The sequence below is a fragment of the Telmatherina bonti genome (genome assembly GCF_933228915.1).
Source record: "Telmatherina bonti genome assembly, chromosome: 19".
NCBI lineage: Eukaryota > Metazoa > Chordata > Actinopteri > Atheriniformes > Telmatherinidae > Telmatherina > Telmatherina bonti.
This window is the reverse complement of record NC_136617.1, coordinates 32,779,197-32,801,971: the sequence shown is the minus strand read 5'-3', so window position 1 is coordinate 32,801,971 and position 22,775 is coordinate 32,779,197. Positions and strand designations below refer to the sequence as shown.

Genomic DNA, 22,775 nt, shown 5'->3' with positions numbered 1-22,775 from the left:
TGTAAATATGGTAATAGTTTTTTTGTTTTGGCATTGAAGGTTATGACAATGTTTGAAACAATCATCCTCATTTCCGTACGAAATGGGCCTTAAAGGCAGGCTAGGAGATGTTTTCCAGGAGCTTTTTTTTTTTTACTGTATTACTTAAAATCCACTTCACATCCTGATTGCAGCCACTGTATGAAGTTCTACAGTCAGTCAGTCATTAAATGCTCCAACACAGAAATAAAAATATTTATGGGAACAAACAGCCCTTGATGAACACCATCCAGCCGTTTTAACCGCCCCATTCTAAACGATTGGACGGTGATATGTCAATCAAACTCATCCGCCGTTTGGCCGTTCCCCCTCAACCCCTCGAGAACCAGCCTTGTGTGTTTCTTTGCTTTGGGGGCTTTGAGGGCTTTGGGGGTGGGCGAGTCTCAAGAAAGGGGTTTGGACTTTCAGATTGCGTCTTTTCAAACCGTATCTTAGCGGAGCCGTTTTTCCAGGATCTCCAACCTGCCTTTAACCGTGTATGTGCATCCATGCGCTTCATGATCTTAAACACAGGTCAAACACGTGACCTCAGCACATTCTTCGTCACAGCATCGACGTTTTGAAGCTTAAATTTCTGGGGGGGGGGGTTTATGTCCATATGTTGACACATACACAGCGTCTTAGCCAATCTTTACTGTGGTCAGACGTTTTAAAAAGAATAATTTTTAATTGTGTGAATCTGCGTTTTCATATGGATGACAGGCCAAATCATAGAAAAGTATCTTGGTGAGACACACTGCTACACGTAGACAAGGTCTCTAACCAATCCCAGCCTTGGAAGAAGCGATGTCACGATGTGTGGTGGAGGTCTGGACCCAAATGGAGGAATGGGAGCCAGGGATGGAGAATCTAGACGTTTATCCCAAAAGAAACTGAGGGCAAGTAAACACAGGAGGCTGAATAGAAGTAAACACAATGGACCAGCAAACAGAACTGAAACCGAGGGCTGAGGGCTAAAGATACAGACAGAAACCAAACAAGACACAGGTGTAATGAATAAGCTAACGAGATCAGGTGAATCTAACAGGAACAAAGGAAACACAGGAAACAAGACAAGGGAACGAAACAGGGAAAAACTACAAAATAAAACAGGAATCTGGAACTTAGAAACACATGAAACAACAAGACATGACATTGTAGCAATGAATAAATAGTTTTCACCTTCAATTTTATTATAAATTATGTAACTTCTATTGTGTGTTTATTGTAATGATTTGTCTTGAGTGCTCCGACATGCTCGTCGTCCGCTTGGTCACCAAACCGGTAACAGTAAGGTGGTACAAGCTTTTGAAAAGTAAAAAGACCTTTATGGGTTTATACTCACTGTTATATTAAAAGCCATTTTATTTATAAGGATGGAAACAAATAAAAACATTTCTAAATAAAGATCTGCTGGTTTTTACCCAGTTTGGGACGAGTCTTCATTCAGATTTGTTTTTAATTCCTTTTGGAGCCTGTGACGTGTTAATTACAGCGTGTAACAGTACCAGCTACAAGGACCAGAAACATCTGGAACATTCCCAGTCAAACCACTTCCAACTTTAAGCTGCTGTGTTCTTTTCACTTTGTGTTACGTGTTGTTCCAACCTTAATGGTTGACCTGAGTAAGCAGTCTGTCCAGCCTTAGGAGACCTAACAGGCATTTATCTGACACTAACAAGGCCTGGATTTATCTGGAACCCTGTAAACCCATTGGACGCCATGTGGCTGTGTAAGGTCAAGGAAGCGGTGTGATTAGAGCGGCTTTGAAACACATTAACAAAGTCTCGTAGCTGACAAGTAGCTGCCTTGTCATCATCCATCATCTGCCCCGAGCCGGTCTCATCAGCGGAGGGAGACGGCGGCTTTATTTATGTGAGGCGTAACACGTGCCCTTCCTGTCTGTGCTCAGGTGTGATGAGTGTCAGCTCTGCTATCACTTTGGGTGCCTGGACCCCCCTCTGAAGAAATCTCCCAAGCAGACCGGATACGGCTGGATCTGCCAGGAGTGTGACACATCCTCTTCCAAGGTGAGTGTCTGCAGCCGGTATGAGGTCACCGCACTGCTTCCGTCTTTCGCTCTTTTATTATAGACCAGCTTCACGAGCAAAAGTACTTTCAGTACATTAAGAGTAGCTTCTCGTATTTGAACCGAGTCCGTTTGAGATTGAAGAAGCAGGCTGGATCCGCCTACAAATGCAGGTCTCTGTCCGTTTCAAGTGGGCTACAAAGCAAAGTGCACAACATCACAGGCAAACGCGAGGCGGAGGCCCGCTCTGGAAATAACCCGCAGTCACACGGGGAAGAATTTGGTCCGATAGAAATCTTATCAGTCCAGACCACTAGGATCTGATTAGTCCAGACCATAGACTGTATATAAAAGATGGGTGGAGCCTCCGTGACGTCACCCGTAGGTTTCTGAAGATCTGAATTAAAGCTCATTGGGCGGTTCATATCATCGCCATCTTGGCAGGGGCATGCATTGCGCCCGGAAAATACAAATATGGGCAAAGAGGTGGAGCTGAGAGCGTGGGGGTGGAGCATTGATGTCTATCAAACTCAGACCTGGCTCAAGCTAAGAGCTATCTGAGCTAACATCGAGCTAACAGGAGCTAACCAGCTAATAGAGGTAAGCAGGCTAAAGCTAAGTCACGTTAACTGGCTAAAAACCGCGGTTGTTCTACGTTCTTCTTACTTGAAGCGGGAGATCGGGTACCTGTCAATCAAAAGGACACGCCCCTAAATATGCCGAATTTTGAGATTAAATTACTTTTAAATGGGCGAGTTAGAAAAATTCACTCCCCTCACAGTTGTCATGAAGGTAAACCTGACCTTTAAACCTAAAATGGATTTTTGAACCAGGCTGTAAACATGTTTATTTCTGCTGTAAACATGTTTATTTCCACTTTAAACATGTTTATTTCCACTTTAAACATGTTTATTTCCACTGTAAACATGTTTATTTCTGCTGTAAACATGTTTATTTCCACTGTAAACATGTTTATTTCTGCTGTAAACATGTTTATTTCCACTGTAAACATGTTTATTTCCACTGTAAACATGTTTATTTCTGCTGTAAACATGTTTATTTCCACTGTAAACATGTTTATTTCCACTGTAAACATGTTTATTTCCACTGTAAACATGTTTATTTCTGCTGTAAACATGTTTATTCTGCTGTAAACATGTTTATTTCTGTTGTGAAGTTAGTCTTTTTAACATGGGAGTCTATGGGGATTCGTTCTGTTTTGGAATCCCCAGTGGATGAAGGGGGAACTGCAGTTTTGTCACTTCTGCACATGCTTCACTTTAAACTGCTGGAGGTTGCCGCTTGGTAAAGACCACTAGGATCTGAAGTGAGTCCTCAATCGGAGTGATTCTATGGTTTCTGGAGGAGAGAGTCTAGGTATGAGAGTGTCAAGCCTCCATCATGATGTCTCTAACTCACTCTCCGATATCTGTTGCCTCCATGATCCATGTTTTGTATTTGGTGAATGAAAACCAATCAGAGGAGCATTTAATAACAAATTAAGTGAATCAGCAGCAGGTCAGTAACATGACGGGATATGAAAGGAGCATTTCAGAGAGGCAGAGCCTCTCAGATGGACAGATGGATGGAGCTGCACCAGTCTGAGATGAACTGTGGAACAATTTCAGAAAAATGTTCTATTATGTAAAATTGTGAAAACTTTGAATATTCCACCATCTAAAGTGTATAATAATAATGGATTTAGAGAATTAGGAGGAATCTCTGCATGCATGGGATGAGGCCAAAGGTCAAACTGGATACTGGGTGATGTTGGCGTCGTCAGGCAGCACTGCATTAGAACCAGAAAGGATTCTCTACTGGAAACCAGTGCATGAACTCAGAACTCCCTGTCTGTGAACCCAGTTCAGGCTGAAATCCACACATGCAGGTTAAAGCTCCATCATATGTGAAGAGGATCCAGAAACACGCCGTCTTCTCTGGACCAAAGCTCATTTAAAATGTTCTGAGTGGAAACCTGGATGAAGATGTGGAATAGTTTGTGGACAGCATGGACGGCGTGTCCTGCAGACTAAAGAGGAGAGGGAGCATCCAGCTTGTTATCAGCCTGCATCTCTGATGGGATGGGGTTGCATTAGTGCCGATGGCGTGGGCAGCTTCCACATCTGGGAAGCTCCATCAATGCTGAAACATCTGCTCCCATCCAGACAACGTCTCTTTCAGGGAAGACCTTCCACCATGCTGGACCACATCCTGATGGTGGAACAGGAGAACTGGTCTGCTGCAGTCCAGTTTCACCAGTACAAAGCAGGGTGTTACAGGACCTCATATATAATATACCTCTGGTTTACAACAAAATAAAGGCCCAGTTCAGGGTCTGGTCCCAGCTGGTATGAAATAAAACCCACAGATCTAAAAACAAGCAGAAGTCCTGATTCCTTCCATTATTTTTTTTTATATTCAAGCATCTGCAGAGCTTTTTCATTGTTTGTTTTTACTGGGATATTAGGCTGCTTCTCTGTCTAATTGATAAATGTAAACCAATTTTGTTCTTTTGAAAATGGCGTCCTTCCCTGCCAACTCCATCTTTGCGGTAAATTAGCGGCTGATTGATTCAGGTAGACAGGCGGTAAAAGCCCAGCTCCACACGCAGAACAGCAGAAACAAACCAGTTCTTTACGAGGAAACCCTAAAGGTTACAGCTCTCCATAAACGTTAACGGCTTCTCAAACAGATATCTATCCAGCTCAGCTTTTGGGATATTTTAGGACAAACTTTCATTGTTATAATTGTTTAATAAACATGTTTCAGCTGCACTTAATTACCGAGACGGTTTTAGAGTCGCCCTCCTCGTTTTAACTCCTGGCCTCCTCTCGAGGAGCGTCATGACGTCAGGTAGTTCCCGGTACTCCAGGGCGTTTTAGGGCTTTTTCGTCTGGAAGGATTCATGGAAAGTGTGTTTTGTAATTGATCCTTGAGGCTTCCGGAGGGGACGACTGAAGAAGGTGAGTTCTACTCCTGCGGGTTGTAAATGAAGAAAAATCTGATGATCAGATGTTTTCATCACCTCAGTTCCAGCCGGAGATGCTGGAACCAGAATCTCTGCAGCAGCATCTCCACAGGAGGTCCACGTGTCTGTTCTCCAGATACCACGTCAGTGGGGAAGATGTGGAAGCATACACACTCCCTTACTGTTTGTTGCTTTTATTTATGCACAACATGTAGTGTGTGTGGGGGTTGTTCATGTCTGGTAACATAAACGGGTCGGTACATGTTATTCCCACTGGCCCAAAGGATGTGACGCGTGCAGTCGGAGCGATCCCACTGTTTGTTGGGACCCTTCTGTTGGGGTTTCAGTCATACTGATCTGACCCTAGGTGGTGCTTAACACAGTGCAACTCCGTGATTGGTTGAAAAAACGGCCGCTTCCTGTACAGCTCCGTGATTGGCTGAAAGAACGGCCACTTCCTGTGCAGCTGCGTGAGGCGAACCAAGTCGGAGCAGCAGCACGTTTGCAGACAAAAAGAAGATTTGATCATGGCTGTGGTGGTGTTTCTGTGTGTCTCAGAGCAGAACAGAAGAGATGTTCCCTTTTTTTTTTTTTTTTTTAACATTGGCTGTGTTTCTATGGCAAAGTGTCATGGGAACACTGTATTCGTATTTGCGAGTCACCAGACATGACATAGGGGGTTCATTCCAGGTAAAAATGATGCTGAAATTTGGAATTTCTCCAAAATGTGAATTTCTGATCCCATAATTCGTCTGGTTGATGATTCCCTCCCAGAAATCCTGTATTCCTGTTTGTCCCCGCGGCTTCGTCCTCTAATGAGGCAGCTGAAATATCTGCTCCGATGTGCTAAGTCCTCCTCCAAGTGGAGCGTTTTACCAGAATCACAGCTCATGCCGACTATTTGCATCGTTTTACAGTAAAAACTTTGCTCAAATCCCGTCTGTAAAAGTCTGATTCTTGTCTTCTGACCCCGGTGGATTCAGTAAAAATACAGCAACACACTGCAATAATTTCTACATATCACATAAACTAAATGATAAATATAACAACATTTTTGTTTATTCTTTGTTGTTGTTTAAATAAAGACTTTGGATTAGAAAAAATGAGGCATTTTTCCACATTTTTTCCCAGCTTTACTTCCAGGCAAGATGTCAGCTCTTTCCTTTTTAATCAATTTCACCCAGCAAGAAAAATAAATGTTCAGTCTGCGTACAAAGTCTTGGTCATTGTGATCTGCTGGTTTCTACTTTGCACATCGGTATTTGTAAGGAATTAATGTTATTTACTTTGGGTCCGTGAAGCAGATTGAAGAGACGTGTTAAAGGAACAAATGGATAAAAGAAGCCAACACGTGTATGCCATTTCTAATATTGCAGGGTCTACATTCTGAGAGGCGCTTAAGAAAGTGACATTTTTGAAAAAGCTTGATGCGCAGACCTTTTAAGGCGCAAGGTGCTCAGAGTGTCTCAGTAATAGCAAGTATGGGGAGATAATTGACTCCACTAAGGGCATCTAAAAAGCACTCTGAGATGAGAGCTGTATTTAAGGAAAGTTTTATCATCTGCTTTTAAATGCCAAGCCATGCACCGTTTTTGCCTGTGGAGAGGGAATGTTTCTTAAATGCCAGCATTAAGTGCAGAATATTGCCTGATCTGTGGGTTTGAGATTCATCTGCTTGCAGAGATGGGGGGGGGGGTCAACCTGTGTCTGACTGTCTTCTCACAAAGAATGGTACAGGAAGTAATTTGTCAGAGCTCCCTGCAACCACTGCTGCTATCTGAAGAGCTACGCACACGCTGACACAGTTTCACTTCAAATGTTGGTTTAAAAAACAGTCTGTTTGGCTCAAAAACCAGACATTAATGCCCGCGTGATGCAACCTTCCATACATACATGGATAGTTCACTTTGTACCGTCAAATACTGGCTGAGCGTAACGATGATAAAAACAATGAATCATTGGAAGTGAGATGACGTCGATGTAAGACTTAAGCTATCCCATTGAAGATTCAGAAGATTTAACCGTTTTACTCAACAAACGGAAGATAAACTTCAAGTCGGCTTTGTTCATGTGGCGCCGATTCATCGTGATCCAGTTAAAACATCAGTTTAGAAGGACTTTGTTCGTTGAATAATGAAACCAGCATCGTGCATGGAGACTCCTGTTGACAGGGCGGCAGTGGAAAGGAAAAACCAATCTTTCTGAACTGGTTTGGGTTGGAGAGGAAGCGCCAAGAAGCACCATAAGTTCTAACAAGATGTTAACTAAACTGGTTATTCTAACTGAGGAAAGAAATGGCAGAGAGCCCCCCACTTTCAGCGAGTAGTACCACTTGCTTGGCTGAGACAACTTCAATGATCTTCTTGTGGCCATCTTCAGGTCTCAGGCGTGAGTCTGAAGAAAGTTAGTCCCCCTCCTCAATGCAGAGCTCTTTCAGCTGAAATGTTTGAGGGGTTTCTGTCGTATTCAACCTGTTTCATTTCACCTCCCAGCATCTCATTGTGACATGGTGCATCATCCTGCTGGAAGTTTCCATCAGAAGATGCTACACTGTGCTCAGAAAGGGATGGACATGGTCAGCAGCAGGACTCAGGCAGGCTGTGGAGGTTAAACCAGGTCATGTTGGTACTAAGGGGACCAAAGTGGAACCAGAAAACCTCCCCCCACCATTCCAGCAGCAGCAGCCTGAAGCGTTGATCCTGACGGCAGGATGGATCCATGTTGTCATGATGTTTCCAGCAGGTTCTGATCCTACCATGTGAATGTGGAGCTGAACTGGAGACTCATCAGACCAGCAACGTTTCTCCATCTTCTATTGTCCAGTTCTGGTGAGTCTGTGTGAATTGTAGCCTCAGTTTCCTGTTCTTACTGACAGGAGGGAACCCGCTGTGGTCTTCTGCTGCTGGAGACCATCTGCTTCCAGGCTGGACGTGTGGTGTGTTCAGACATGATGTTCTGGAGATCCTGGATGGAACCAGTTCTTGGACTTCCTGTTGTCTTTCCATCATCTCCAACCAGTCTGACCATTCTCTGACCTCTGACACCAACCAGACCTTCTGGTCCAGACAAACTGCTGCTGCTGGATGTTTTCTCTTCTTTAGACCTTCTCTGGAAACCCTGGAGATGGTTGAGGGTGAAAATCCCAGTAAATACTCAGAGCAACAACATGCCACGTTCAAATTCATTCAAATATTGTTTCTTCCTCGTTCTTCTGCTCCATTTGAGTTTCAGCATCTTCATCACGTCTACATGGCTTCATGTGTTGAGTTGCTGCCATTTGATTGGCTGGTTAGATATTTGTGTTAACAGGAAGTTGAACAGGGGGATCTGATGAACTGGATATTTGGTGTAAATCAGCCTTCACTTGGGAAGAACATAACCGGAAATCAGGAGGCCCTTAACTCCTGCATATAATCAGAAAATTTGTGATTCTTACTACAGATACAGCAATATAAAAGCTTTTTGGCTGATACCCAATACGGCTGATAACTGATATTCACTGATATTTTTTTTCTTTTTAAGGTTAAGATGATCAAATTCGGTACTAAATGAAAGTTATCATTAGCAGCATTTGCTTCCCATCTTTGTATGTTAACTTCCAGACGGCGTTTCCTTTTCCGATAACACATCAAAGCGATGTTGTTAAATGATTTCATGCAGCAACCTGCTCTCATTACTTCCACTTTACAAATATTACTTTCTGCTTTTCCAGCAACTTTCTGCCACACTGTGAAAAATAACCACATGGCTGACACTTCTTCTTCAGTTTAACACCCCACAATGCTGTGCTTCATTACTGCCATGCCTAACCAAACACCACCCACAAGGCAGCCCTCCACCTTCTGACACACACACACACAAACACACACAGCCAGATATAATATCGGTTGTTAAAATCGCCCCAGTTTCACTTATCAGGCCGATATCAATATGTAAAAAATGACTAATATCTGTCGATACCGATATTAAAGACCCATTATGTAATATTCTGACCTTAAAACTCGATGCACAGTGCCATCTATCATGTGCACATCTAGAGTCGCTGCTGCCGTCCCGAGGCTGGGAAACCGACACTACACAACTTTTACATTCGTGACGTTTGGCTTCACGGTATAATAAGAATAATATATAATAAGAAACTCAAGAAGATTAAAAGAGATAAAGAGACAAAACAAGAGTCATGGTAAGATAGTCTTCTGCTGGCTGGAGAGAGCTAGCAGGTTGGGTAGGATGCAGGATGGATTAGCCGTCCATAGGGGGCGCATGACGGGAACATGGCAAAGAGTTCTGTAGCTTGTCTTAAAGCTGATTTATGGCACATCCCTTATTTCTGCAAGCTGAAGTGTAAAATCCTCCAGAACTGCTTCTACTTCTCCTGCCGATGGGCGAGCTGGTCGCCAGTGTTGGTGTCTGACATCAAGCCGTTTTCCAGGCGTTTCTCCTGTTAAAGGTCGGCGTAAACAGGCCGCCGTGTGTGAGGACTGACTATCTTTGTGATGATGATGATGATTGTCCTCCTGATTTGCTGGCATTGTCGGGCTTGTGTTTGTGCAGCAGTAATTACAGAGGAGCTGCTGGTTTATGGTGAAGCCGAACGTTGATGCGGCCGCACACACGCTTGTGTTGTGCAGCGGGGAAATAAAAGGCTTTATTGGACACCCTTGAGTTCATTATAGATGCTGTGTTTCTCTCAGCCTGTTCGGTTTAGATAAACCTCTCTCTGGCCAAGGCCACATCCCTCCCGCTCCAGGCCCTCACTAAATTGATTTCAGCAATAAAGTGACATTCTTGCCGTAATATACGGATGGCCTTTAATTCAGGCTTGTTGCCGTGCCAAGGGACACTTGTTTAAGGCTTTATTTACACCCTTGCAGCAGTGCTCAGCGGGCCGGACTTCACCGTGGAAACCAGAAGAAGATTTTGATAAAAGCTTTGAAATGCCAAAAGCTCTTAAAGTTGCTCATACAGTGTTTAAAGTAGCGAGCTATGAACTTGTGTGGGATGCAGTACTTTAGCCGCTCTCAGACTTGTTGTCATCAAAAGGTTTGCAACTGTTGAAATTACTGTCTGTAAAAGTTTGATTTGTTTCACTTCCACCACAGCCACGGGCCCACTCCCACTCAGCCGGCGTTTGCATTTGAAGTTGTGTTTTGACCTCCGTGTATTCAGCTCTGTTTACGCCTATAAGCAGCTCAATCTTTCCGGCTGGTGTTAGCCTGTCTTCGCTGCAGGGTGTCCGTCAGCGCAGAGTACAGTAACACATGTCTTCCAGATTTCTTTAATATGTAGAAGCAGCTTTTTTTCTCTCTTCTGGGGGATTGTGCGTCTACAAGCGGCGCCATCAATCAGAAACTTCACGCCTGACCTGCGAAAGACTGTAATTAAGTTAGCCTAATTAACTTAATGAAGTGTCACACTCTGCTGCCTTTACTATACGGAGTAAATTGAAAGAAAAATAGGCATCATTACTCATCAGCTGCTCCGGTCTTCGGAGAGCGGCGCGAGGAAGGAATGTTTTTGTCAGCTCGCCATCCTGCCGGTTTCTATCGCAGTGGAAAATCTAACCTTTCGCCTGTTTTTATTTTCTCAATGAGGCATTTTTCATCAGCAGTCTATCGCTTTAATCAGAATCGTTGCTTCGTTTATGGAATGAAGATAAATTGCAGAGAGCGATTTGAATTTATTGTCCTCTATTTCTTACCCGTGTTCAAGTTTAATCGGGACGCCTTTCAGGAGTGCGATCAATAAGCCCAACAGTTGGAGTGTATGAGGTGCTTAAAGTATGATAACCTCATCAATGATGCTTGTCTTTTAGACATGGGCAAAGTGTAAGCATAGTTTAATGTGATTTAAGGCGAGCGGGGGGGCTAAACGGGGCCTACGGGGAGCGTGGTGGGGGGGTGGTCTGGGCCCCACTCAGGGGCCAATTTGTGGAGTAAACAGGAGTGTGTGATTGCTGCTGCGATCCCCAGTGGGCTGGAGAGACCATATCTCCGGACCTGGCTCTAATAACCCTGTTAGCTGCCGCTCGCCGGTATTTTACAGTCATAAACAGTTTAGCAGGAAGTGAGCGGTGGTGGCGGACTTCGTTAGGATAACACAAAGACGGATCCTGACCTCCTGCTGCGTGGGCAGGAAGCACAAACTATAAATATTCATTATCAACTTGATCTTTAATGTGTCTTTTGATGAAGCCACGGCTGAATATCGTGTCTGAAACTTGCCCTCAGCGAGTTCATGCAAAGCTTCTGCTTCAGGCCGGATGAAGAAATGATTCATTCAGCAGCTTTTCTTCCATCAAACCAGATAAAACACAAACATTTACTCAGTAAAAACGCTGCGATTGGGAGGATCAGTGTGGAATCACGGCATCTTCCTACAACCCTGCAGTAAAAAGTGATTAAACGTTAGCTTCCTGAGTCCAAGCGTCCTCATACGAGCGTATCCGTCATCTGTAACCGGGTCCTGTTTATCCTGCTGTGTGGTGGCGTCAGAAGAGCTGATATGTTTCCATTTAATCACATATTTATTTCATAAATCATAAAAAATATCTAGAAGCACAACAGTCTGTATCTTCATAAATTAACTAAATATTATTTATTGTTTCTTCCTCACCCCAAATGGAAAGAAAACACTTCTAATGTATTATTTCTAATAACATTGTTATTAGTTAATTAAAATAAATCCACATTATATAATCCACATTTGTTCAGTTTATCCCTTTAAGGTTCAACCCGTGAAAAAATACAAAGAAAGATCCAGTTTTTTTTTTTTTTTTTTTAAAAACATATATGTATATATATATATATATATATATATATATATATATATATATATATATATATATATATACATATATATATATATGTATATATATATATATATATATATATATATATATATATGTATATATATATATATATATATATATATGTGTATATGTATATATATATATATATATGTATATATATGTATATATATATATAAATATATATATATATATATATATATATATATATATATATATATGTATATATATATATATATATATGTATATATATATATATATATATATATATATATATATATATATATATACATATATATATATATGTATATATATATATATATATATATATATATATATATGTATATATATATATATATATATATATATATATATATATATATATATGTATATATATGTATATATATATATAAATATATATATATATATATATATATATATATATATGTGTGTGTATCACGTCACGTCTCGTCTCGTCTCGTCTCGTCTGGTCACATGATCAGAAATCGTCTCTGAAGTCCATGTGAAACAGTCCAGACTCCTCGCGCTGGCATCTGTCCTTCAGTTTTCACACTGGATCGAGTTTTTGTTTCCAAGATGCACAAATAAAAAGGTTCCAATGGAAAAGTCCGTCATGTTTTTAAGGATAGATTATGCGACTTTCCGACTTTGAAACTCCACTTTCTGCACTGGTTTGACGGCATAGTGACCTCTGTCATGTGCTTTCTGGAGTCGTTGTTGTCCAGCAGCGTTTCCAGGCAGAGAAACCAAATTTTCCAACACTTACTTCCAGGACGCTGTGCAAGTTTCACGTCACACACTAACAAATGGATAAAAACACACCGGCTGCTTTGAACGCACACCGTGACGGATTTAGCAAGAAATGCGAGGATCGGAGGAAGAGAGAAGAAAACAGAATAATGGTGTAGACCAACGGTGCCCAAACTGTTTGCCTCCAAGGGCCAAACTGAAAATGATCCAAACACTGTAGCTTTAAGGATGAAACACAAGTAAATTTATAAAGTAATTGTAATTATTGATCAATAGCCAATACGGTGTATTGATTTCCTATCAGGGCAAATAAAATGTTACATAAAAAATCAATATGGCAATAGAACAATAAAGTCATAGTCAGAGGGGCAAGAAACAATAATTACAACCACTAAGCTGTGCAACATGTCAACTATAAATAACAGTGCATGTGGAACAAGGCGAGTTGCTGATACTCAGTGGGACACATGAAGCTGATCTTGGACATTACCAGTCTCTCCATGCTGGGTTCCACCTGGCTCCCTGACTAGGTGGGGATGTCGTTGGGTCCCTCTGAGTCTGGACTGATTGAGGTTCATGTCACAAAGCTTGATGAGTCTTTTCATCAAGCTTGGTAGGGAATAGATATGAACAACTAGCAGGTCAAAAGCAAAGTGCTGGCGGGCTGATTTGGGCCCACGGGCCCCACTTTGGACACACCTGGTGTAGATAGAGGGACTTTTACTGGCTGGAGAGCGCTCAGAGGACATGTAGGATGCAAGACGGATGCCTGATCAGCCGAGGACAGGAGGCACTTTGCAGCAGTGTGTCTCTACGGTGCATCTGCGCCTGTTTTTACAGACTTTTCTCAGGCTGCAGAGGGATTTTCCCCCTGTGTGGAAACCGATTCATGGCTGCTTATCAGCTGCAGCACACGCACACTCCCCGTTTTCTGCTTGAACAATAAATCATTTGAAAATAAAACTTTATTCGTTTGCTTTTGATTGAAAGATTTTTTATTCTTTGCTCTGCAGGAGGCACCGACTTTCAGTACTGTGGCGTCATGTCATGGAAATTTATTTACATTTACTCCATTATTTATGAATATATGACTTAACAATGTCCAGGTGTCGTTGTTTGTGCGGTAACAAGGTAGAAGTCGCACGCAGAGCTTATTACGCCACGTGGCTGCATCCTCCTCCTGTAGTCCTCCTCCTCCTGGCTGCATCCTCCTCCTCCTCCTCCTCCTGGCTGCATCCTCCTCCTGTAGTCCTCCTCCTCCTGGCTGCATCCTCCTCCTGTAGTCCTCCTCCTCCTGGCTGCATCCTCCTCCTATAGTCCTCCTCCTCCTCCTCCTGGCTGCATCCTCCTCCTGTAGTCCTCCTCCTCCTGGCTGCATCCTCCTCCTGTAGTCCTCCTCCTCCTGGCTGCATCCTCCTCCTGTAGTCCTCCTCCTCCTGGCTGCATCCTCCTCCTCCTCCTCCTCCTGGCTGCATCCTCCTCCTGTAGTCCTCCTCCTCCTCCTGGCTGCATCCTCCTCCTGTAGTCCTCCTCCTCCTGGCTGCATCCTCCTCCTGTAGTCCTCCTCCTCCTGGCTGCATCCTCCTCCTGTAGTCCTCCTCCTGTAGTCCTCCTCCTCCTCCTCCTGGCTGCATCCTCCTCCTGTAGTCCTCCTCCTCCTGGCTGCATCCTCCTCCTGTAGTCCTCCTCCTGTAGTCCTCCTCCTCCTCCTCCTGGCTGCATCCTCCTCCTGTAGTCCTCCTCCTCCTGGCTGCATCCTCCTCCTGTAGTCCTCCTCCTGGCTGCATCCTCCTCCTGTAGTCCTCCTCCTCCTGGCTGCATCCTCCTCCTGTAGTCCTCCTCCTCCTGGCTGCATCCTCCTCCTGTAGTCCTCCTCCTCCTCCTGGCTGCATCCTCCTCCTGTAGTCCTCCTCCTCCTGGCTGCATCCTCCTCCTGTAGTCCTCCTCCTCCTCCTGGCTGCATCCTCCTCCTGTAGTCCTCCTCCTCCTCCTGGCTGCATCCTCCTCCTGTAGTCCTCCTCCTGGCTGCATCCTCCTCCTGTAGTCCTCCTCCTCCTGGCTGCATCCTCCTCCTGTAGTCCTCCTCCTCCTGGCTGCATCCTCCTCCTGGCTGCATCCTCCTCCTGTAGTCCTCCTCCTGGCTGCATCCTCCTCCTGTAGTCCTCCTCCTCCTCCTGGCTGCATCCTCCTCCTGTAGTCCTCCTCCTCCTGGCTGCATCCTCCTCCTGTAGTCCTCCTCCTCCTGGCTGCATCCTCCTCCTGTAGTCCTCCTCCTGGCTGCATCCTCCTCCTGTAGTCCTCCTCCTCCTGGCTGCATCCTCCTCCTGTAGTCCTCCTCCTCCTGGCTGCATCATCCTCCTGTAGTCCTCCTCCTCCTGGCTGCATCCTCCTCCTGTAGTCCTCCTCCTCCTGGCTGCATCCTCCTCCTGTAGTCCTCCTCCTCCTGGCTGCATCCTCCTCCTGTAGTCCTCCTCCTGGCTGCATCCTCCTCCTGTAGTCCTCCTCCTCCTGGCTGCATCCTCCTCCTGTAGTCCTCCTCCTCCTGGCTGCATCCTCCTCCTGTAGTCCTCCTCCTCCTGGCTGCATCCTCCTCCTGTAGTCCTCCTCCTCCTCCTCCTGGCTGCATCCTCCTCCTGTAGTCCTCCTCCTCCTGGCTGCATCCTCCTCCTGTAGTCCTCCTCCTCCTCCTCCTGGCTGCATCCTCCTCCTGTAGTCCTCCTCCTCCTGGCTGCATCCTCCTCCTGTAGTCCTCCTCCTCCTGGCTGCATCCTCCTCCTGTAGTCCTCCTCCTCCTCCTCCTGGCTGCATCCTCCTCCTGTAGTCCTCCTCCTCCTGGCTGCATCCTCCTCCTGTAGTCCTCCTCCTCCTCCTCCTGGCTGCATCCTCCTCCTGTAGTCCTCCTCCTCCTGGCTGCATCCTCCTCCTGTAGTCCTCCTCCTCCTCCTGGCTGCATCCTCCTCCTGTAGTCCTCCTCCTCCTGGCTGCATCCTCCTCCTGTAGTCCTCCTCCTCCTGGCTGCATCCTCCTCCTGTAGTCCTCCTCCTCCTCCTCCTGGCTGCATCCTCCTCCTGTAGTCCTCCTCCTCCTCCTGGCTGCATCCTCCTCCTGTAGTCCTCCTCCTCCTGGCTGCATCCTCCTCCTGTAGTCCTCCTCCTCCTCCTCCTGGCTGCATCCTCCTCCTGTAGTCCTCCTCCTCCTGGCTGCATCCTCCTCCTGTAGTCCTCCTCCTCCTGGCTGCATCCTCCTCCTGTAGTCCTCCTCCTGGCTGCATCCTCCTCCTCTCTGGCTGCATCCTCCTCCTCCTCCCCCCCCCCCCCCCCCCGCCCCCCCACCCCTCCATCCTCCCCCCCCCCCCCCCCCCCCCCCCCCCCCCCCCCCTCCTCCTGGCTGCATTCTCCTCCTCCTCCTGGCTGCATCCTCCTCCTCCTCCTCCTCCTCCTCCTCCTCCTCCTCCTGGCTGCATCCTCCTCCTCCTCCTGGCTGCATCCTCCTCCTCCTCCTCCTCCTTTTCCTCCTCCTCCTCCTCCTCCTCCTCCTGGCTGCATCCTCCTCCTCCTCCTGGCTGCATCCTCCTCCTCCTCCTCCTCCTGGCTGCATCCTCCTCCTCCTCCTCCTCCTCCTCCTCCTCCTCCTGGCTGCATCCTCCTCCTCCTCCTCCTCCTCCTCCTGGCTGCATCCTCCTCCTCCTCCTCCTCCTCCTCCTCCTCCTCCTGGCTGCATCCTCCTCCTGTAGTCCTCCTCCTCCTGGCTGCATCCTCCTCCTCCTCCTCCTCCTCCTCCTCCTCCTCCTGGCTGCATCCTCCTCCTGTAGTCCTCCTCCTCCTGGCTGCATCCTCCTCCTGGCTGCATCCTCCTCCTGTAGTCCTCCTCCTCCTCCTCCTGGCTGCATCCTCCTCCTGTAGTCCTCCTCCTCCTGGCTGCATCCTCCTCCTGTAGTCCTCCTCCTCCTCCTGGCTGCATCCTCCTCCTCCTCCTCCTCCTCCTCCTCCTGCAGTTATCTGACAAAGCAATAAAAGAAAAAACCTGCTTGTGCGTTTTAGCTCTGATTAAATTAGGCGTCGCCTGGAAAGTTCATCTCAGTATCAGTCACGCCTCACTAAAATGGAAATTTGTTTCTTGGGATGAAAAAAAAAGGACATTAAACACTGGCCTTTGTAATAAATGAAATGGGAATTGCAAATATGAGCAGTCATCAAATTTAATTGTTCTCTCTGGTGACTGGTTTGCGGGAGCTGAGGAGCAAAGGTTGTGGAGGAGCGGCGGGGACGGAGGTGGTTAAATGTAGCGAGTAACGCGCTGCCTGAACGGGCTAATGAAGCCGCTGTTTATGACCCACAGCAACGGTGTCATCGCCTGCAAGGCAACAACATGCTGGCAAACACACCGACACGCAGCAGCTGCACACACACCTCACAATGATCCATGTAGCCACAGAGGAAATGCGACTTTCACACATTTTATTTGTGATTTAAAGGTTTCAGCAACGCGATGCAAAGAAGAACCTGCTAAACTGGGATGAAGGTGCTGAAAATTACAGCAGTAGGAAGAGAAAGCTTTAAATAGATCATCACTTAACTTAGTTTCACATTAAAAAAAACAGACATAAAAATATATTTTTCCCTTTTTTAAAAAAAAAAAAAAAACAGAATGACAGAATTCATCAAGAAGAATCTGGGGGAAAAATACGAGAAAAAAATAAAATACACTTAAATATTAAATAAATTAATATGAATAATTACATATAAATAGTATATGAATAATATGAAAATAAATACAGAAATAAAAGAAAATGAAATTTAATGAAATAATTAATTCTTTTTTTTAAATGCCAGAAAAGTTTAGTTGCAAATTTGCCCCAAAAGGCATCAAAAGCTTCTAACTTTACATAAGATCAATATATATATATATATATATATATATATATATATATATATATTCATTCATTTTCTAAACCGCTTATTCCAATTCAGGGTCGCAGGGAAGCTGGAGCCTATCCCAGCTGGCTTTGGGTGACAGGCAGGGTACACCCTGGACAGCTCGCCAGTCCATCGCAGGGCCACACAGAGAGACGAACAACCACTCATGCTCACTCCTAGGGGCAATTTAGAGTGACCAATTAACCTATCATGCATGTCTTTGGATGGTGGGATGAAGCTGGAGAACCCGGAGAGAACCCACGCATACACGGGGAGAACATGCAAACTCCACACAGAAAGGCCACTGACCAAACCAGCCAAGGATTGAACCAGCGACCTTCTTGCTGTGAGGCCATATACAGATCTGATATATATACAGATCTGAGGACAACCTGGACAAAAAGAGAGAAGTTGTATTATTAATATTAAAATGTAGTTTTTCCTGTTTATCTGAGCCTGAAAACGTGCATTTCATGAAGTTTGTTTTAGTTATGTGAAGTTGCCTTAGTAATGACTTTTAGTCTATTAGCGCTGGAAATGAGGTGATTAAAGTTGTCGGCGCCATTTGGGATAAAATCTGCCGCTGCGTTCAGCTCAGGCTGCGTTAGCCTGACACCTGATCAATGGTGCTGATAATTCGGCTTACCCCGGCCGCTTTGTCGCGCTGCAGAAAGCTGCCGGTTCGGACTGCTGCCGTGTAGATCCATCTTTCCTCTGACCCCAGGTGAGGGGTCACAGGAAAGTAAGGCCTCTGGTGCGCGAGCGCCACTCTCATAAATAAACACCATGAAAGCAGAAAACATGATGAGAAAGTCAGTCCCACTAATTAAGCGCTCAGTCCTCTGAGGACTGCTCAGGCTCCATAAAGACGGTACGTTTGGTTCTTTACATGAATCCAGGAGGCGGGCTGCTTGCTGGAGCAGGAGGTCTTTATGGCTGGGCTTTCAGGGGGGGTTGGTGACGGCGTCGGCAGCGACGGCGGGAGCCTAAGCTGGTCTTTGTTGCCACCTAGAGCTCAGTCCTCCTCTCTGAGTGTCACAGAACAGGGCCGACTCTCTGCTTCTGCCCTTTAAAACGGCTCCTTAATTCCACTGAAAGACGTGGCATTTCATTATCATACATGTAGAAGTTGGTGCCAGAGGCTCTGCCAGCCTACAGAATGTGAGTGGAAAACAAACCTTCCTCCTCCTCCTCCTCGTCGCTCCTCTCCTTTATCTCCCCTGAGGGATGGAGATATCCCAGCACGCCAGAGCCCATCAGCTCCCGCAGGCTCTTTAGAGAGAGAGAGAGCGTCTCTCGATCGCCTTCCTGCAAAGTGAATCTCTCTGGTTTGGACCAGTGATGCAAAACTCCGTCTGCAGGTTCCAGAGAGAGAAGAGGAGGAGGAAAAACATGGCTTCTTCCCGTCCCTCCGTCTTCCTGTTCAGCATCAGCAGCCTGGAAATGTGGACAAATCCCGGAGAACGGCTTCAACCCGTTTTTATTGATGGAAAATGAACTGGGACTGACACCAGGTACTGGTGTGATTACAAACAGAAATGTGTTTTTATAGCTTTTTATTTGATAATAAAACGAATCTAAAGCGGAGAGTTTGACTGATTTTAGTCCAGTTTCCACATCGACTAGAATCTGATCACCAGTAAAATAACAGACATGATCTCAACCTGCAGAACAGAAATAATCCTGGAACATTTAGTCAGAAACATGCAGTTAAAGCTGACAAAGGTATTGTTGCTCAGAGACATTTTATTTTTACGTCCTCGTCCTGATAGTAGTCTGTACATTCTGTGATCATGAACAATATGAAATATAGTTAGACCCCTCAGTAAATCTGTAAAAACTCTGACCAATCCAAACGTTCGGACCGATCTGAAGTTGTTCATTTCTGCGGGGAGATTTTCTCTCTCTGAGAGCGCAAACCTCCGCCGAGGCCTTTAAAAAGTTCCGGGATCCAAACGGTGATCCGGATCACCACCTAAATTAAATCAGTTCTTCCTTTTCACATTTACAACAAGTCCTGAAAATGTATTAATATCCGTCCATAACATTCTGAGTTATCTTGAACACAAACAGACAAACGCCAGTAAAAACTAGGGGTGGAAAAATTTAATTGAAAAATCGAATATTGGGATTTTTGTTTCACAATTTTAAAATAGATTTAAAAAGAAAAAGAAAAAAATATATATATTTTTTTTTTTTTTTTAAATAAATAAAAATAATCCATTTTAAAAAATTGTCATTTTTATTGTTTTTATTTATCTTTTTACTTGTCTTCTTGGGCATTCTAGCAGCAGAATGATGGTCTGGGAACTGTGTTTATTTTTTCCTTTCTGAAATCAAGAATTTTATTTTTGTTTTATTTTTAATCTACAAAAATCAGCAAAATGGAACAATTGTGAAAAATTTAAATCTAATTGGAAACCAAAGAAATCGGAATCAAATTGAATTGGCACAAAAGCATATCGTCACAGCCCTAGTAAAAACATATCCTCCTTGGTGGAGGTAAGAAAAAATCCTTGGGTCACGCAAGGAGTAAAACCAGAGGGGGAGGAGCCAATACAGGGGGAGGGGCCAAGATAGGGGGAGGGGCCAAGACAAGGCGCCTCTTTCACATCTTGCTCGCTCCCCAACATTACCTACCCCTCTTTCATGTCGTCATACCAACTAAAAGGATGCTTTTCTGTATGAAAGCTAAAAGCGAAGCGGTCATAGATTAAGATCCATAAAGTCTTTTTCTGTGGATAAAAATCTCACTTTATTTTTTCAGCATTGTAGATTTCAGATGAAGTCTTGTGACATCGGTGTGAAGGTGGAATGAGGGAGCACATTCTGGTCCACGTCGTTGCAGTGAACAGTGGCTTCTAAAACTGAACCCTGAGGAACGCCGCGGGCGATGTTCAGATCGCCAGCGCACGGGATCACTGGGTGGCATTTAAGTTTCCAGTTCGATGAGAGCATCATATCATGTTGATTTAACTGTAACGATTCAATGTTTGCTGATAATTCTGTTTCCTTCCGGTTTCACTTCAACTCGACTTTGGATTCAATTGATATGAAATTATATCACAATCAGAACTGAAAACAATCATTTCCATTCAATAAAAATCACAAAGAGCAACTAGAAAATCATTTCACACTATTATTCCTGAATGAATTAATTTAAATAACAACTGTGTTCTTATAACCAAGACAGAATAGTGATAAACGGCAGGTTGGGGGAATCAGCAGCTACTTTCTATATAAAATTGCGTTTCTTTGTTTCATTGTATCAATTTTTTGGGAAAGTTTTGCATTTCGAATCAATGTCATTGAGTCATTGACAATAGGATCAATATATCAGTGTACTATACATATAAATCAGCCATGAAAAATGTCAGCTGAATCCATTTCGAACTTGTCAGCTTGGTATCAAACAACACATTTGCACCAGCAATAAATGTAATAAATGAATTGATCGTTTAACGACGGATGAGCTGGTTATGAGCTGATGGAGGTCAAAAGAGGTTTAGATTAAGATTTCTAGCATTAAAGACTTCAGTTTGCTGCACGCAGCAGCTGTTTCTCTGTATCTCAGTAACACTATTAGATTTGCATATTATGGTCTATTATGTGCCCTCTAACAGCAGTCGGACCCCCTCTCAAACACTTTTCATAACCTCCCTGAGTGAAATGCGCATTTCAAATATGATTTACAGCTCATCTTCTGTATCACTCCAACACTTAGATATGCTGGCTGCAGAGGCAGCCTCTGTAAACACTCTGCATAAGCCGGACCAAGTGCCGATAAATAAGGACTGGGTTTTATCGGCACGTCTTCCTCTCATGTGGTTTCACTTTCAGGATGGTGTGTTGCTCAAATTCAAAGAAAAATGAAGATTAAGCCCTCGTGCTTCCTCCCTCCTCCCGGACCGGAGGAGGAGGCTCAGACAGCAGGATAATACCAGGAACGCTGTGCTGACTCCCGTCTGCTTTCCCTCAGGCAGAAATGGGATTGATAGGTGGTTGAGGGGTTGGAGTGGCAAGGATAAAGAGCACATGTGAAATCCCATGAAGGCCCTCAGAGGCCAGGGGTACCATTGTCACTCCCTCTCCAAGGACTGACACTAAATCAGTGCAGGAGGAGTCATGGGAGACACAGCTCTGGCCTTATGAGATAGTTAGCATGGCTTAGCCCCTCCTTCCCTCTTGTTTCCATTTAGGAAGTGACTGGCCCTTCCATAACGGATGGCACCACAGGTAATTGGAAAATTGGCAGGCTTGTCTGGAAGATTTGGTAGATGGCACAAGTGTATACGATGGGGGAGTTCATGAGGCGTCACCCCGCATCGAGATTTATGTCAGCGCTATAGACCAGCCAGAAAGTATCCAGAGTTCAGGAAAAAAGCAGCACATTTTTCCTGAGGCGAGACCGCATATCAATGCAGCTCCAGAAGCACTGACAAGGTTCCTGTTAGTCGTAGATGATTCATGGACGGCCCTTTGCATTAACCCCAACCTTAATTTACTGTTCCTACACACGCCGTAACATCTCCACACATCCACTTTATTTACGGGACACTCCAGGAGGCACACTGGGAGATGGATACAACCAGGAACTAAACCACTTTAAATCAGGACTAAACCATTTTAATCTAAGCCACTTCAGCTGAGGGCTAAGCTACTTTAAAACTAGGCTAAACCAGATTAATGTAGGATGAAACCACTTAAAACCAGAACTAAACCACCATGATCCAGGACTAAACCACTTTAATACAGGTCTAAACCACTTTAGCTAAGTGCTGAACCACTTTAAAATGGGACTAAGCCAGTTTATTGCAGGATGAAACCAGAACTAAACCATCATGATCCAGGACTAAACCATTTTTACTCTGGGCCAAACCAGGAAACCTCAGTCGTCCTCAAATTTCTTCGTCCCCTTTCATTAAAGAAAAGGCTGAATTTACTACAGTCACTCGAAGAACTGGTGACTAAAAAAGGATCAGTAACTAAAAATTTTGCTAAATTATGATTTAGTGATTAAAGAAACTGTTTTTCATTTCATTGAGATGAAAAAAAACAAAAATAAATTTGTCCTGAACAAATGAGAGACTTTTCTGTTGAACAGTGGGACAAAATACCTGTCAACAGGTGCAGAAGTCTGACTGAGAGGAACAGAAAACACCTGACTGGAGCGGAAACATTAAAGGATTCTTCAACTAAATATTACTTTATGACTGATGTAACATATACAATTTAATTTGTTTTTGTTTTTTAATATTTCTATCG

The 22,775-nt window shown here is 44.5% G+C and overlaps 1 protein-coding gene across 1 annotated transcript in view; it reads left to right on the top strand.

The window, feature by feature from the left end:
• phf14 (PHD finger protein 14) overlaps window positions 1-22,775 on the top strand; it is a 101,663-nt gene that overhangs the window by 73,198 nt on the left and 5,690 nt on the right. The window contains exon 17 of the mRNA XM_079258787.1: window positions 1,931-2,048. Coding sequence (XP_079114913.1) covers window positions 1,931-2,048 — 118 coding nt within the window. The remainder of the gene's footprint in view (window positions 1-1,930; window positions 2,049-22,775) is intronic.